The sequence below is a fragment of the Fopius arisanus genome, unplaced genomic scaffold (assembly GCF_000806365.1).
Source record: "Fopius arisanus strain USDA-PBARC FA_bdor unplaced genomic scaffold, ASM80636v1 scaffold00003, whole genome shotgun sequence".
NCBI classification, from domain to species: Eukaryota; Metazoa; Arthropoda; class Insecta; order Hymenoptera; family Braconidae; genus Fopius; species Fopius arisanus.
In genome coordinates, this window is record NW_011887742.1 from 1,729,054 (window position 1) to 1,744,570 (window position 15,517).

Here is a 15,517-nt window from a genome sequence, read left to right on the forward strand (position 1 = left end):
CCATTTATTAAATCAGAGATATAATACACAAGCGATGAGTAACATTTATGTATATTTTATACAGTGTCTTTATTTCATTAATATTAAATTTCTCGTTATTCTTTTATACAGATTGTCGCTAATTCATAGCCCAATGGTGTCGAACGAGTTGTTACTGTACAGTTGAATATATAAATAATGAGTGTAGCCCATTTTCTCGATTAACTTCGACCTTTGGTGTCAGTCGAGCTACACGGATATAATCTATCTTCACTCAGCATGAAAAACATTTTCTCAGCGTGTACGAGTCGTAATAATACTTGGGTTCCTCCAAAAATCAGTGAGATTATCTGAGTCCTTGCGCGAGATCATCATTAATAAAACACTGTTGAAAAACAAATCACCCTATTTTCCGGTGAATCAACCCACAAGATTTATTTGTTAGTAACAATTAACCGAACGTTTCAGGAAAAAATAGGACAAGTCGAGTAAAAATTGCAGTAATTATAAAATTGCAATCTTCACTCATAATTCACTCGTTGTATTTTTTTTGTTAATAACGGCGGAATTTGATCGTTTTTTAGTTCAAGGCCGAAACTTGGAAAATTCAGGGAAATTTTTTCAACAGTGGACTGTGCCTACCTCTACTTACATCAAGGGTTTGCATTTAAAACGCCAAATATCACAATCACGGTTATCATTTTTATCTACAGAATATACAAGTGGTTTTTTTTTTTTATTTAAATTAGAAAACTGGACGATCTGAACTCTTTTGGCGATCGCTTTGCAATTCACGTGTTAAGAGGAATATGAACGCTGATTTTTCAGAGTAATCTAGGCAAATGGTGCGTGGAGATTCAGAAATTATTTTAAATGATTAACAAATGATAAAAAAAACTAGTTTTTTTAGGTTCTGGTGATTTTTTGAGGGTGGACTTCTTGAAGTTGGAGAAAGGCAGCGAAAAAATGTAAAAAAAATTGGGAACTATACAAGTTTTTCATCAATATCTCAGAATCTAACAGAGATAACAAAATTTTTGTCATGACCTCTTTTGTAGGCTGTAAAAAGCGTTACAAAAAAGATTCCACAAAAAATCAGCTATCTCCGCTCACTCCAAAAATATTCATCAAAGTCTCGAAATATTACCCATATCTAAAAACATATCAAATCGGTCTGATCAACATAAAAACCCCCAAAAACAATTTCTAACATATTTAATAAATATTCTGCATATTAAAAAAAATCCCAGACTCAAGTACGAAATTTCCCTTTCTCCAAAGTCCCAAAACCGAGGAAATCTTGCTCCACGAAAAAATTACCCCCTTCCGCCCCCGACGATCGAAACTTCCCCGACTCGTCCTTAAAAAAAAATAGAACCAAAACATGAGGAAAAAAAAATTATTATTGCACTGAATTCATGGCGATTTTGAACAGATTTTCCCCGTCACAGCGAGCATTTCCAAGTGTTCAGTTCGAGTAAAATCCACCGGGATAAGAGATAGTGCGAGGGGTGCGGTGGGATGAGGTGGGGGTGAGATGAGGGGAGGGGCAAAAAATGCATAAAAAGAGGAGCGGAATGAAAGAGGGGGGCGAGGGTGAGAGGGGGTTTGAGGAATAAGGGGAGCATGAAGGTTTAAAAAAAAAGGGCTCGGTTTTCCCTCTCGTTAGGGGTGCAATGAGGGGTTACCTCTCCCTCTTTTGAACGCCCTCGCGCCCTGGCATTGTAACCGCCCCTATAGTCCATGGCCACGCCTTCAACCCCCGTGTCTCATCTTCCCTCACGGTCCATACTGCTGCTCAAGCTCACGTCTCAGCCTCTTAGCCGCTGTCTCACCGCTCGTCTCAGTCTCACCGTCACTGCACCCATCCTCATTCTCTCCAACAACACCCTCGACTTCCTCCTGCCGTCTCTTCGCCGTCGCCATCTCCGCTGCGTGCTTCTTTCTCCATTTTGTTCTTCTGTTTTGAAACCATACCTGCAACAATCCCAAACAAATTCTATTTTAATATTTATTTTAATCATTTAAACTCAATTAACCACCATTTTTTTTTATTATTACTCCATCATAGCCTGATCATTTATTAAATGAAGATGAACATTATTTAAATAATATATAATGCATGTAAATTTTTATTAATAATTAATTAATTCATCCATTTCAAGGGAATAAAAAAAATTGCAATCAACAATTAAAAAAAATATTTTTATATGTATGAATAATTATTATAATAAAATCATTTTGAGAGGCGAAAAATTGTTATAATTTTCGGAATATCTGGATTTTTTTAAGGGATTACGAAATTCTGATATTCTGCGTATAATTTTTCGGGAATTTTTCTCTGGGTAAGGGGTACCCTTCGCACCTATAAAGCATGAGAATACATACTGGAAGTGCCTGTGTCCCCGCAACAATGTATTTAATTAACGTAACGGGCGTCAGGGGAGCCGCCACTGTACCGATTGCACCCACAAACCACCCTTTACCCCCCTAGGTACTTTGCTTTCCCCCCCAGCCACCCGCCCGCGGAGTTTCTCGATGGCCGACGGCACAGGGGCTCCACTACCTCAGCATACACTTCCTCTTGTTCAGCAAAACCCCAACCCTCACGACGCCCACCATCTTTTTCTCCTGTATTCAACCGCTTGCCGAGAGGTTGAATTAAAGATATAAGCGTTTCACCTCGTCGAGAGCTAAACGGATTAAAAAGTAAACGGCTACTCGTAAAAGTTAATAGCTGCTCGGATGAAAATTAAAACACTCCGGCCAAGGAGCCGGAGGTTGCGCCTTTCTTGTTAAAAATCCTGGGGGAATCTATGCGGATTTTTCTGCTTTTATTTGGATTTTTTTAGATTTTTCATCGGTGAGAAGAAGTGATTACAGCCCGATAAATTCACCGATAAATTCATCTTACCTCTTAACAATTCATATAATTCAATGAATTATTATTAAAATAATAAAAATGATTTCATTAGAATAATAATGAAAATAATAAAAAAATAATGACTCATGACTCTCGCCTCTCGCCTCTCGCCTCTCGCCGATGAAATTTACGAAATGCAACAAAATCATCAATTTTTTAATAAACAAATAAATCTATTGCAATAACATTCCCAGAAGTAAATAAATTTCGCAGAAGATTTCGTGTTGTCAAATTGACTCAGCGAGAGTAATTTTTTATAAATAAATGTTGATCCTTTCGAGAATGGGATAAATGAATAAAAATTTTTCATCTCCATAGTTGTTGGTTGTTTTTGCTGGTTGAATTGAGGTTGATGAAGCGCATTGGCCGAGTAGTACTCTCAGAATGGCGATAAATCTCAACGGATTTTCGCCCAGTCGACGCGGTGTGGCTATTGGCCGACTGTATGTACGCGTTTCTCACTCCACCCTCATCCCTCTCACACACCAACTGAGGGGTGGCCTATGTATTTGTGTTTATATATGTGGGACGCAGTTGCGGTGCGATGTTTCGTGTTTCGAGTAACGCGCCGTAAACCCGATACATCAAGTTACGTTATTAGCTGGTCACGCCACAAATCTCCAAGTGGTGTGAAAGTTGAGGTCCCAGAAAATATCCACACCCCACTATTTGCCGCATTAACTCCATCTATTTATCCCGACACATCAACCCCCTCAAGATTTTTCAAAAACTACCCCCAATCCCCATGAAATTGCATTTTCCCATTTTTTTTGTCTATTCGTATTTTTTTTTCTTTGAAAAAAACCACCACATTTAATAAAATCATTCGTCCAAATTATTATTATTAATTATCAAATTAATATTATTATTTAATTATTAATGGATCGATTAATTAATCCAGTGGATCGGGAAATTATTATTCTGAGAAATAAATTGTAACGAGTGATCGAGAAAAATCGATATGATAAAATTTCAGTATTTCAATTGCACCTGAAATTTTTCCCCACGTGCTAATAAACTTGCGCAATAATTCCAAAACTCCTAGCCGATAAATTCAATTTTAAAAAATGGCGCGACTGCAATTGATTCCGGGCATCCCTCGAATAATCCATCACATGACATCACCAAATTTGTATCGATTCCACTCGTCCATCCCCTAATCCAGAAAAATAGTTCTCAAAGAGATATTTTTGGGCGTCAGCAGCCCTAGGGCTTAAATATGCGGTTTTTTAACCCCAACTGCGTATTAGTTACGCACGCGTTGTCGTTTCTCGCCCGAAGGGACTCCCCCCGTCGAAAAAAAAAAAAAAACGGATGCACAACTGTTAGATTTATTAAATCAAGATTATCTAAGCCCGTAACAGTCCTCTAAAGCTGGAGTATAAAACCACGAGCGTTTTAACGCGTATTTCGGCGCACCCCCTCCTAAATTAGATAACAATCCGATCCCAATTGATAGGTTTATCTCGGGGGAAAGAGATTTGAAAAATATATTTTATTTCAGTTTTGTTTTGAGTGGGATTTGGCGGCATTGTTTCGCTATTTCGATTTGTTTGGAATTTTTATGTGGGATTTATAAAAAAGGCGAGGATAAAAGGTGATGGTTGATGCATTCGAGTGTTGAGGATACGGGTGACCGATGACTCGTGTTGAAATGACGTTTAAAGCACACAGCGGGGGATTTTAAAGCCTTTTCCACGTCGTTTCCCATTGATCTTTATTCAAACACCGTACCATTCCATGCCACATAAATTCCTTTCGATTGCCTTTTTTTTTCGGGGAAACGGAGATGAATTACGCTTTCATGGCGGTTTTATTAAATTGTTGGAGAATCTTTGGTTTCGGCAATGTCGCATTTGTTTAAGTTTTTAAAATTAAAGGTTTTGATTTAAAGACTAGATTTTTTTATGAATGTTAATTAAACACTCCGAGAAAGATTCAAACAAAAATTTATGGTTGGGATGAAATTCAAATTCAATAATGAAAATTGAAAAAATATAAAAATCCGGAAGTGAAGGATTAATTTAAATAATTACATAATGATGAATGATAATTAAATCGTCAATTCTCAAGGTGCCCGGGAAAAAAAAAAATTGTAATCGGAATATTTTTTTCAAATTTTCAAAAAATTTCGGGAAAACTTTTCATTTCAAATTTTTTTTTTGAAACAAAAAAAAATCGGGGATAAATAATTGTATTTTTGGGAAATGTTTTGAAAACTTTTCAAAAATTTATTTCGGAAATTTTTTTTTTATAATTTCCAAGAAATTTTTGCGAGTATAACTTTTTTTTTAATTTAGAAAAAATATTCCGATTACAATTTTTTTTCCCCGGGTGAATAATAATTTGTAATTGACGAATTTCAGGAATGATAACGTCCGAGAATTTAATGCACCATTTCCTAAATTTCATTTTTAAAAAATAATTTCCATTGTACTTTTTAATCTGCAATTTAATTCTTTAATACCAAAGAAGAATTTGGTGTTTAATTTATAAATAAATACAGGATATTGAAGTGTACATATTTTTTAGCGTGCAGATTCTCACGGGTATATATCGATCGTTTGGGTATCATATATATTTTGCCACCCTAGGGAGAACATATAGACGTGTGGAAAGTTATAACGCAGTATGGAATATGTGTGCAGGTGAATGACAGAAGGTATAGTAGTGCGATAATACGATTCTCTGTATTCCACTCTCGTCGTGGCGCCCCATATCGATATGTTTCCACTCTCGTGCAGCATCCGAGAGGGCGATATCCCGACGTATTCCTACCGCACGATATATTATGTATTTTATATAAAAAAGGCCCGAAAAAAAACCTGAAATACTCCTGAGATCAAATGGCTTCAGCAATTCGTGTTATCCACCGATGTCATGATTTCCATCATTTTTTACGCACCCCCTGACTTTATTGAGTCTCTTGAATTAACTCCACCCTCAGGCGATTACTTAATTAACAATTTTTTATTTTCATAAATAATTATTTGGAGTAACAACGCAGGGAATGGGGAGATGATGATTAGAGGAAAAATTGGAATTTCAGGGAAAGTCAGGGGTTTTGGGGAGACGAGTGGAAATTTTGAAAATTTATTCGGTTTTTAGGTGGATGTGAATATTCAGGGGTCGTATGTCCTGAATTTACGTACAATTTCCCTGGCATCATATCATTTTAATTCAGAGAACAATTAATTGTTGAATCATTGTTAATTAATTACTAAATTAATTTCAGTAGAAGCTCACCACAAGTTGAAAAAATTCGCGATTATTTTCAATCTTCAGAATTTTCTACACGGGATTAAAAAAAAATACTTCTCCATTTTTAATTACCCCAATAATTATTATCTTATTATTCTTATCATTAAAACTTTCCACGAAAGCTCCTACCACCGAGCCCCAAAACAAATTCACCTCCCCAATCACTGTAAACATCTCATCATCCCGGTAATATTTACCCCGATAAATAAATCATCCCGTCATCCAAAGCAATTACTTACACACGGGGTAACATTAATGAGATTTTATGGAAAATATGTGAAAAAAAAAAACGAAAAAAAAAACAAAATGATGTCTCGCTAATTGAGAAAGGAAATGCGGACATTATGGAGTCAAGTGCATGAGGTGCAACGGGGGGTGGGTGGTCTGTAGGAGGGGGTAGGATGGGGGTGAATGGGGGAGAAGGTGAGGAGGGAGGTCATAGGGGTAATATTGGAGATATGCGAATGCTAGTTCTGGGACAAGGTTCGTTGGAGAGTATGCGGTGGTGGTGGGACGGTGAATGAAGGGAAACACCGCCTGCTGGCGTGATTTATCATGCGACGGCATGCCACACTGTGCCATGCCATTTCCCGGTATACGTTATACCACCATGATGATACATGGGGGAGTGAGGAAAATGAGAGGCCAGGGTATGGACCGAGGAATCACGTGCACATACCTATAACCGAAGGGATACGACGAGTATAGCCCGTTTCGCATTGTACCTTCGGTATTAATTGACGTCATCGATATTGGTATACGTCGACGAGCAGATTACCCCGCCGTAAACAACTGCCACCCCACTTCAATATTGTTTTGGGGGGGGGGGAGGGCATTTTCACTTCTGTCATGGCACTTTGACACTCCCTAACTAGCCTCTCAGCTACCGACATTAAATACCTAGGGTGAGACTCTGATTTCTGAATCTCATAGCTTTTAGGGGGATGCCTTTTGCGCATGACGACACCTCCCCTTTTCGGGATGTCGTGGTTGTTGGGGGGAATCCGCGATCTGATGGACTGCAGTTGGAATACTGGGAAATTTTTCTCGCGAATTTTATCGCGATCCGATCTTTGGAATTCAGTTGCGAAGTTGGGAGGGAGAGGGGTGTTTTTTTTTCGATGCCAGTTTTTTGCGGATATCTCGGGATTCGGGGGGGATAGCGAATTTTTTGCGGGGACGTTTTTTCGGGGGAAAGATGAGAACTAGAAAAAAGGATTTTATGAAAATATCGGTATCTTATCGCGGTTCAGAGATTTTCGCTGGGAAATGGTCGAGAAAAAAATTTGTTTATCGTTGTTTACCAGTTTTTGGTGGATTTCGATTTTTTTAATTGCTTTTTATATCGGGTTTTGAGAAATTTTCGAAACAGTATTTGGGATGGTTCAGTTTGAATAAATTTGGGTGAATTACGTCTCTGGATATCGAAAGGAGAAAGGAGTGATTTTGGAGGAAAATGTCAGAGGAAATTCTTGCGGTTGACGAAATTCTGAATACAGATGAGCTTATGACATCTTGTCGTAAAACCTGTTCCTATCCCTGTAATTGAAGACTCAGAGATATTGAATAATTAATCATAATTACCCAGCGTTCACCCGTTGAAAACGGCGCGCCAAAATTTAATTTAAATTAATGAGAAAGAAATTCAAAATGAATAAATGACTGAATTTTTCGATTGCACAAAAAATAATCCCTCTTTTCTCCGAATAATTTATTTATAAACAAAAAAATGGAAAATAATTGATAAACTTTTCTCTCCAATTCGAATTTATCTCGGTGAGAAGAAGTGTGGGATTTTTTATTGTTAAACTTTGCAGAAAAATCAACAAGAAAATGTCCACTTGCTCACCCCCTTGGGTCGACGCCACCCCCAGCTCCCGAGGTATCGTATTGTCCGGGTCCATATTATATAGCTCACACCGTTTCCATTTCCCAAGCGCCCCTTCTCCATTTGAAAAAAACCACCCCCTATATTTCCCTCTTTCCACTCACTCTTTTCCCTCAGTGTTGCGCTGTCATTGGCCCGCTCCATGCCCGCCATATTTACATTTTTATTGAAAGCTATAAGTCTGCATGGGGTTTGAGTGATGGTGAAAAAAAAAAAACGAGGGATGAGCGAGCGGATGCGCGACGGACACGCGGTTTTATATACATATAGGTATTCCGTGGAGAAAAAAAAATTTAACGAAGTGAGATAGAAAACCGAAGGATGTCCCTGGATGGGGGCGGGTCGGGCATTCAATTACCTCGGATTTTCCACGGGCTGGAAAAATCCGCGATTCGACCGAACAGCCGTATAAAGCAGCGTTTACGCCACTGAGATTGCCGCCATTGGATCTGTGAAGACTCGTCAATCCCACCAATTTTATCCTCAATATTCCTTACAATGGCATTTTTTTAATAAACGCGAGGATGAATAATAAACAGGGGTTAACGTCGAGTTGCAGAATTTTGTCTTTTTATGTTTCTGAATAAAAAAGAATTTTTTAAAACTTGCGGGGAAAATGGAATCAAATGAAATTAATTAATATTCGTAGAGACATATTAATATTGAATTGAATAAATTTGTTTATTACAATCCCGGGTAAAAAAAAATGGTAATCGGAATATTTTTTCCAAATTTTCAAAAAATTTCTGGAAAACTTTTCAGAATTTTTTTTTTATAATTCAGATGGCGTTTTTTTTAGAATATTGGAAAATTAAAAAAGGAAGAAAACAACAGTAGAATTTATAAAAAACATTTACCGAAACAAATTTTTGAATTTTTCAAAACATTTCCCAAAAATGTATTTTTTGGAAATTTGGAAAAAATATTCCGATTACAATTTTTTTAAACCCAGAATCCATTGACATTTTGGAGTTTAATTGTTTAAAATTAAATTTGTTATTTAATTAATTAATGCAATCGTCACTGACTCCAAAAATATTATATAATAGATAATATGAAAAAAAAAATTAGAATAATTAGACTGACCTTAACTTGTGACTCAGACATTCCCAGGGCGTACGCCAATTTAGCTCTCTCAGGACCAGCCAAGTACTTGGTCTGTTCAAAGGTTTTTTCCAACGCAAATATCTGCTGTCCACTGAATGTCGGCCTCGTGTGTTTTTTCTTGCCATTGTCATGATCACTGCCAGCACCACCCGCAGCACCTGCCATCGACTGCTGACATCCCAGCTGCTGTGATACTGCAATGCCAAACGATTAAAAATTATTACAATTAATTAAGCAGATTGAAGTTAAAAAGTTGCTCCGACACTCGGTATTTTAATCTTCGCATTATGAAGAGGAGAATGCATAAAAATCGTGGGGAATCAGAACGCCACGATGGTTGTTACGAGACAAATAATAATCCAGTAGTGTTGGAGATGTGCTAATTAAAAAAAATGTAATTACGCCGGCAGTTGGGTGGAAGAGGGCTGGTTTGCTTAGGAAAGTTGTTGGTGGAGAGGTGAACGATAAAAGCGAGAAGGAATTCAACGGAGGATTATGTTGTAGTGGCCAAGTGGGAGCTCTGGGAGAACATGCCTTCATAAAATCCTTGTAACGTTGTTATAGGAGCTCAAGAATATTTGCGGGCAAGCATAATAAACTCGGCATTTTTCTTACCCCTTTTTTACTAGTTAAAACAACTTCAAACAAAATGACACCCATTTCTCCACACAGGGAGAAATATTTACCACATGGAATAAATATATATCCAAAAATATACTCCAGTTATAATTTTTATTATGATAATTGAATAATATCCCCAACAGTCGACGTTGAGAATAAATTTGGAAATGGACAATCAAATTGGTAATTAGAGAAATCATTCCAGGAAAATTGTTCTCACTTTGATGATGCAATGGATGATATAAAAGAGTAAATTTGAATACGGAAATGCCGAAATTTATTAATAGCTCCGATGAGAAGAATTAATGCTGATTGCCACACGTGTTATTGAGTCTGTCAAGGTTTTTCGCTCTGAACATGAAAAAAGTCACGCAGATAAAGAGATTGAATCGATTATAATGCCCAGTCCGATAAATATTCCATAAAATATGAATTACGATTACAATATCCATGCAATTATTCATAATTGATGAGTGGTTATCCGCATGAGAATTAAACGTAAAAGCCCTCAATGGCCACGATACGTTGAACTCGAGGGGCCCGTGCGATAATGTATTCCTACCAAAAGCACATTATGTATTCGCCCAGTCTACTACATTTATATCCGCAATTTGTGGCAGGACAATTTACGCTCATGAACTGTTCACTCCGAAGGATTTACTCCAGCATTTGGTGCTCTCTGAGTGGATCTATGATTCGATTCTATCGACAATCAGCCGCCCCACGAGAATCGAAATCATTCAACTCGTGACTCTTAACAAATCACTTCCTCATGTCTCTCTCAATATCCAATTATCTCGTCACTCAATGGTCTGCGATAAAAATTTATTGAACATTATTTATCCAAAATTTTGCTGGCTACAAAAAAGGTGATATAACATTTCCTCCGAAAATCACTCATTATCGAGATAATTCCGATTTTTCATCGGGAATGCATTCGTCGTTTTTTCCACATTCCATTTTTTTCGATTGTCTTTGGAAAAATTATGATTTAAGCAATAAAAATCATGGAATTTTCCCAGAGAGTATTTTTTTGGAGAAGTTTTATTATTTTTTTAAATTTCTATATCCTTTAAAATTTGTGGATCTTCTGGAAAAATTCAGAATGACGATAGCTCAGGTGAGAAAACGAATTAATCCAAAATACGGTCATCTGTAATTAAGAGCTGAGTACAGTTGAGTCTAATGTGGCCGGTGTGTGTGTGGCCCTGGTGGGACTTTAATTTAATAAAGCAATTTGTAACGGAATACGGAACGAGGCAATAATGGCCAGTCGGCGGAGAGGGTTCTAACGAGCTGCTTACCGCATTCTAGGCGCATATATCCAGGGTATCTCCAAACCCTAGGGTGTCCTTTTTAGCTACCAAATGCGTTCAATGTCTTTTACCCGAATATTGCATTCTATTCCATCAAATCTCCCCACCACATCCTATTTCCGTCGTTTAAAATTTTTGAAATTTCAAACCTGAAACTTCTCCGATTTTCTCACTTCCACTTCAAATCAACATCAAAATAATCTAACTGTCTAAATCAATGACAACATTTTTTTTTAGTTACAAAATTGGCGAGAGAATCAAAATTTCCAATGCCATCCAGATATTCGCGTATTAAATTCCACTGAATTTTCTCTAAAATGTAAAATTTCCGGATTTTTTTTTGGAGGACTAGTGCGGTGGGGGGTGAATGTCGGAAAATATCGGGGGAAAATAAAATCGGCGAGGAGATGCGATAGAGCAGTAGCGTCAGCAAGTCCAGAGTCATAACACGATCCTGTCGAGGATATCAAAGGGGATGGGATGAAGAAGAGATGATAGTTTTATATCCGTGTATCCATGGGCGTTTATGCTTGGAAAGAGGGAGGAAGAGTTTTATAGATGGATTCCATGGGTGTATAAGGGCATAAATAGCCAGCTCCCGTGGCGATCGTTCTGGCCTCACGAGGCACATCACCAGGAGAGCCACTACCTACGAGGATAAAATATATAACTCTATATCACGTGTGTGCGAAATGTTTGCTTCTCTCTCTCTCCCCATCTCTCTCTCTCTCTCTCTCCCCATCTCTCTCTCTCTCTCTCCCTCTCTCCCTCTCTCTCGGTATATTAGGTATCTGAGTCTCTATATCGTTGAGCATTTGATGGATTGTCTTGGCTATGGTATTACCGAGTTTATTCCCGTTTTAATCTCCCGCAACATTATTTTTCATCTATTCCGAGTTTAAATATTCTCATTCCATATTTATGGTTGTCGATTGATTTTTTGGATTATTTTCTAGCTTGATATCTTCATTTTGGGCTCTTGCGGGTTTATCCTCCATTTTGGGGGAATAATTTTCCATTTTATTTTTTCAGTCACAATTGAGATTGAATTTGTTGTCGATTTGTTCAACTCAAGGTTTTAATAATTTGAGAAAATAATTCCAGAGATTTAAATTTGGAGTTTTATTAATTCAATTTGGAGTTTAAAATTGAAATTTGAATTTTTTATATTCCGTCGGATTAATTGTAGAATATTTATTTCAATCATTTGCCTTTCGAGTGATTAATAAATTGCGTCATTCAATTTTCTCATTAATCCATTTACCGATTATTAATTAAATAATTTTCATCGGTTACTCAATAAATTTTACGTTCGACGAATTAATTCGGATCCTTTTTGATTTTCATTTTCCATTCAACGAGTAAAAATTGAGATGAATTTTTTTATCCTCGATAAACTAATTGCGCAATTGTTATTGATGTGAATGGTCTTGTTCGATGGAAAAAGTTGTGGATATTGGATAAAAAGGCTCATAATATTCAATACGATGAGATCCGACGGCGAACAGAGGGCGTCAGCCGTTGGCGTTCACCCCCTTGTACTCTGGAAAAAGGAAAACCCGAGGGCTTTTTCCGGTGTGGAGAAAATTCACCACCACGATAAGCTCAATCACCCCTCGTCGGTCGTGCACACATGTGGCGTGTGGAGAGATGAAGAACTTACGTCTTCTCCCTTTTTATCTGTGAGGGTGGATGTTGATGGGTTTCGATGATCGTTTGAACAATTTCATTCAATTGGACTGATTTTTTTTATTTTCATTCTATCAAATCGAATATTCTGGAATCCATCGGACGGACCAGTTCCTTCTTCACTTAATAACACCTGATAATTTCAAAAATGTTTATTCATTATATTTTTTATTTTTCATTGTCTAATTGCTGAATAATAGTTCTGAGAAAAATTGTAAAATTGCAGTGAAATTTTCCGGAATTTCCCATCGACTCGAATATTCAATAAACTCCCGATTTTCAGGTACAGTATACTAATTCCAAGGATTCAGGTTTGGAAGCTCCTCCGAAGTTGAAGCTTAAAAAAAATCAATGATTACTCACCCCGAAATGATCTGTCTCAGAATTTCAAGGCCAATGAAAAATTGAGGGAAAAATTCAGAAAATCGCGACTGAAATTTCCCGGAATTTCTAATAGCCTCGATAAAATTAGTAACAGCATGGGGTGAGAATCTGAAATAGTCGCCAGTTTCCCTCATCTCTACCAATCCCCCACATGTGGCACACCGTCGTTTGATCTATACCCTGAAGAGGGTGGGAGAGTACCAGAAGAGGGCGTACTGCGTCTCAGTGTCACGTGTTGCCGTTGAATTTCCCCAGGATTTACACGCGGTTTCATGGTTAACTTAATCCCCCCAATGTACACATCCAACCCCTTGTCTTACAAGAATCCCCTTTTCTTCGGGGAATCCCATTTGATATTTCAAAAAAAAAAAATCAACTCACGTGAGTGTAACCTGGCCCGCCACGCCAGAGGGTCGCTGACGAGTCCCTGAAGTCCGGGCCAATAAACCGCGGGATGACGGGCCTCTGTCCTCTGCTGGAACTGCCCAAGACCTGCAAGAAATTCTGCAATAAAATCTCGTTTGTAAAACTTCCGAGGACAATCAAGACAGTGGGAATACTACACCTAGAGGAAGTCTTCTAACATCATCATCTCCCCGAACTATAACGATTCAACTCCCAATTCAAATGCTAAACAATCTATTCACTAGCTCCCAAACTAGATAATTAACAAAAATTAGATGACTCTGCTCTGATGATCGCTTTCACTCATCAATTTTGCACTACCTGAGAAGATCCTGACGATGAAAAAGTGAAGATTCATTTGTAACCAGTCAAACTACTCTTCATATAGGTCAAATTAATCTACCCTGAACTAAATAACTCGCCTCAACAATCAGGACATAAAAATCGAACAGTCAAACGTTTTAGGGAATGATCTTGAGCAGATCGCCTGATAAAAAAACTACAGGTTGTGAAATCAACAAAGAACCTGAAGATTGCTGCTTTGAACCTCTCATCATCCGACGCACCGATCACACCCTAATCTATGAATCTTCTAGGAATCAAAATCATGCATAAGATCGACAACAAAGCCGTACCCGTGGAAGCGGTGAATCCTGCATGCATGGCATATCTTGGTGCTGTGAGATGTTGTGGATGAGTCGATGCCGGTGCAAGAGCGTGTGCCGCCGAGACCGGTACCTGAGGATGTGCAGCAGCAGGCCTCGACAATATATTATCGATACCATGTGGATTACTCCCGACGGAGGTAATCGAGGTAGCTGGACTATGCTTTCCACTTCCAGTGGGTGATGATTGTCCCTGCGGTGGTGTTGATACAGTGTGCATCTGCTGTTGCCTCTGCAGCCCCTGCTGCACCTGAAGATGCTGATTCTGCTGATGACTCCTTTCAGCCATCGAGTGAAGTGCAGCTAGTGGCTGACTACCAAGCATACCACCAGCACCAGCACTGAGATTCAAAAATTGTAGTACATGGGGTGATGCTGCAGCATGAAAATCATGCAACCAGGGTGGCCTAGGTGGTGGCGGTGAATGACTCGATGCTGGTGGCGGTGAACAAGAGCCCAACGACGATCCCGCCGATGAACTCCTGTCACCAGCATCAATATGACCATTACGACGATGTGAATCACTAAGTGATGACATACTGTCAATCAGCAATCCCGTGCCAACGATCTGAGACCTATCCTGCAATCTGTCTGTCTCTATTCCACCGCTGTCACGGATTTCCTCAGCACTAGTCACGGAGCACACCATTTCGATACGCGCATAATAATTCCCGATTCAATTGTCACGACAATCAATTCGATAGAGATTTCTCAGTTGGATTGAATCGAATGGGACACGGGTGTGACAGGATCTCTTGAGGGAAAAGGGACTGTCAATGTGGAATCAATGTCATCGTAGCTAAATAGTACGTAACTAGTGTCTCCCAAGAAAATCACAAGAAAATAAATCAGTATTGACAGGCTGAATGATGAATTTCAGACGGATCACTCAGAGAAATCCGATGATGAACATTGCTAATTATATATCCAATCACAGAATCACTTCACTATCATCCACTTGAACAGCGCTGATGGCTATCAATTTGATTAAAGTCACTTCACAATTGAGGTCCTGATGGTTATTGAGAGTCAGGTATTGAGATGCTCATGGCTGAACAACACTGAGTCGAATGCTCAGGATCGTTTGCATCCTTGGTGAGATGATATTTTCTCTCCCCCTCTCTTTTCTTCCTCTCGTTGGTTTAGTTGAGTGAGTCTGTTTTCTCCCCACCTTCTGGTATTTCCTTCTGCCAACCAAGGACCAAGACTAGAGCACGATCTGTCTCACTTGGTTCAACTGGAGTAGGAGTAGGCGTTACCAGTGTTAACCCATCCTGAT

The 15,517-nt window shown here is 38.5% G+C and overlaps 1 protein-coding gene across 1 annotated transcript; it reads right to left on the reverse strand.

Moving 5' to 3' along the window:
- Nucleotides 1-863: 863 nt before the first annotated feature.
- On the reverse strand, nucleotides 864-14,887 carry LOC105270720 (HGTX homeodomain transcription factor). Its single transcript, XM_011311843.1, has 4 exons — nucleotides 14,209-14,887; nucleotides 13,550-13,660; nucleotides 9,138-9,352; nucleotides 864-1,956 (listed from the first exon to the last, which is right to left on the reverse strand). The coding sequence occupies exons 1-4, from the start codon at nucleotides 14,885-14,887 to the stop codon at nucleotides 1,759-1,761; spliced, it is 1,203 nt and encodes a 400-aa protein (XP_011310145.1). The 3' UTR covers nucleotides 864-1,758.
- Nucleotides 14,888-15,517: the final 630 nt, after the last annotated feature.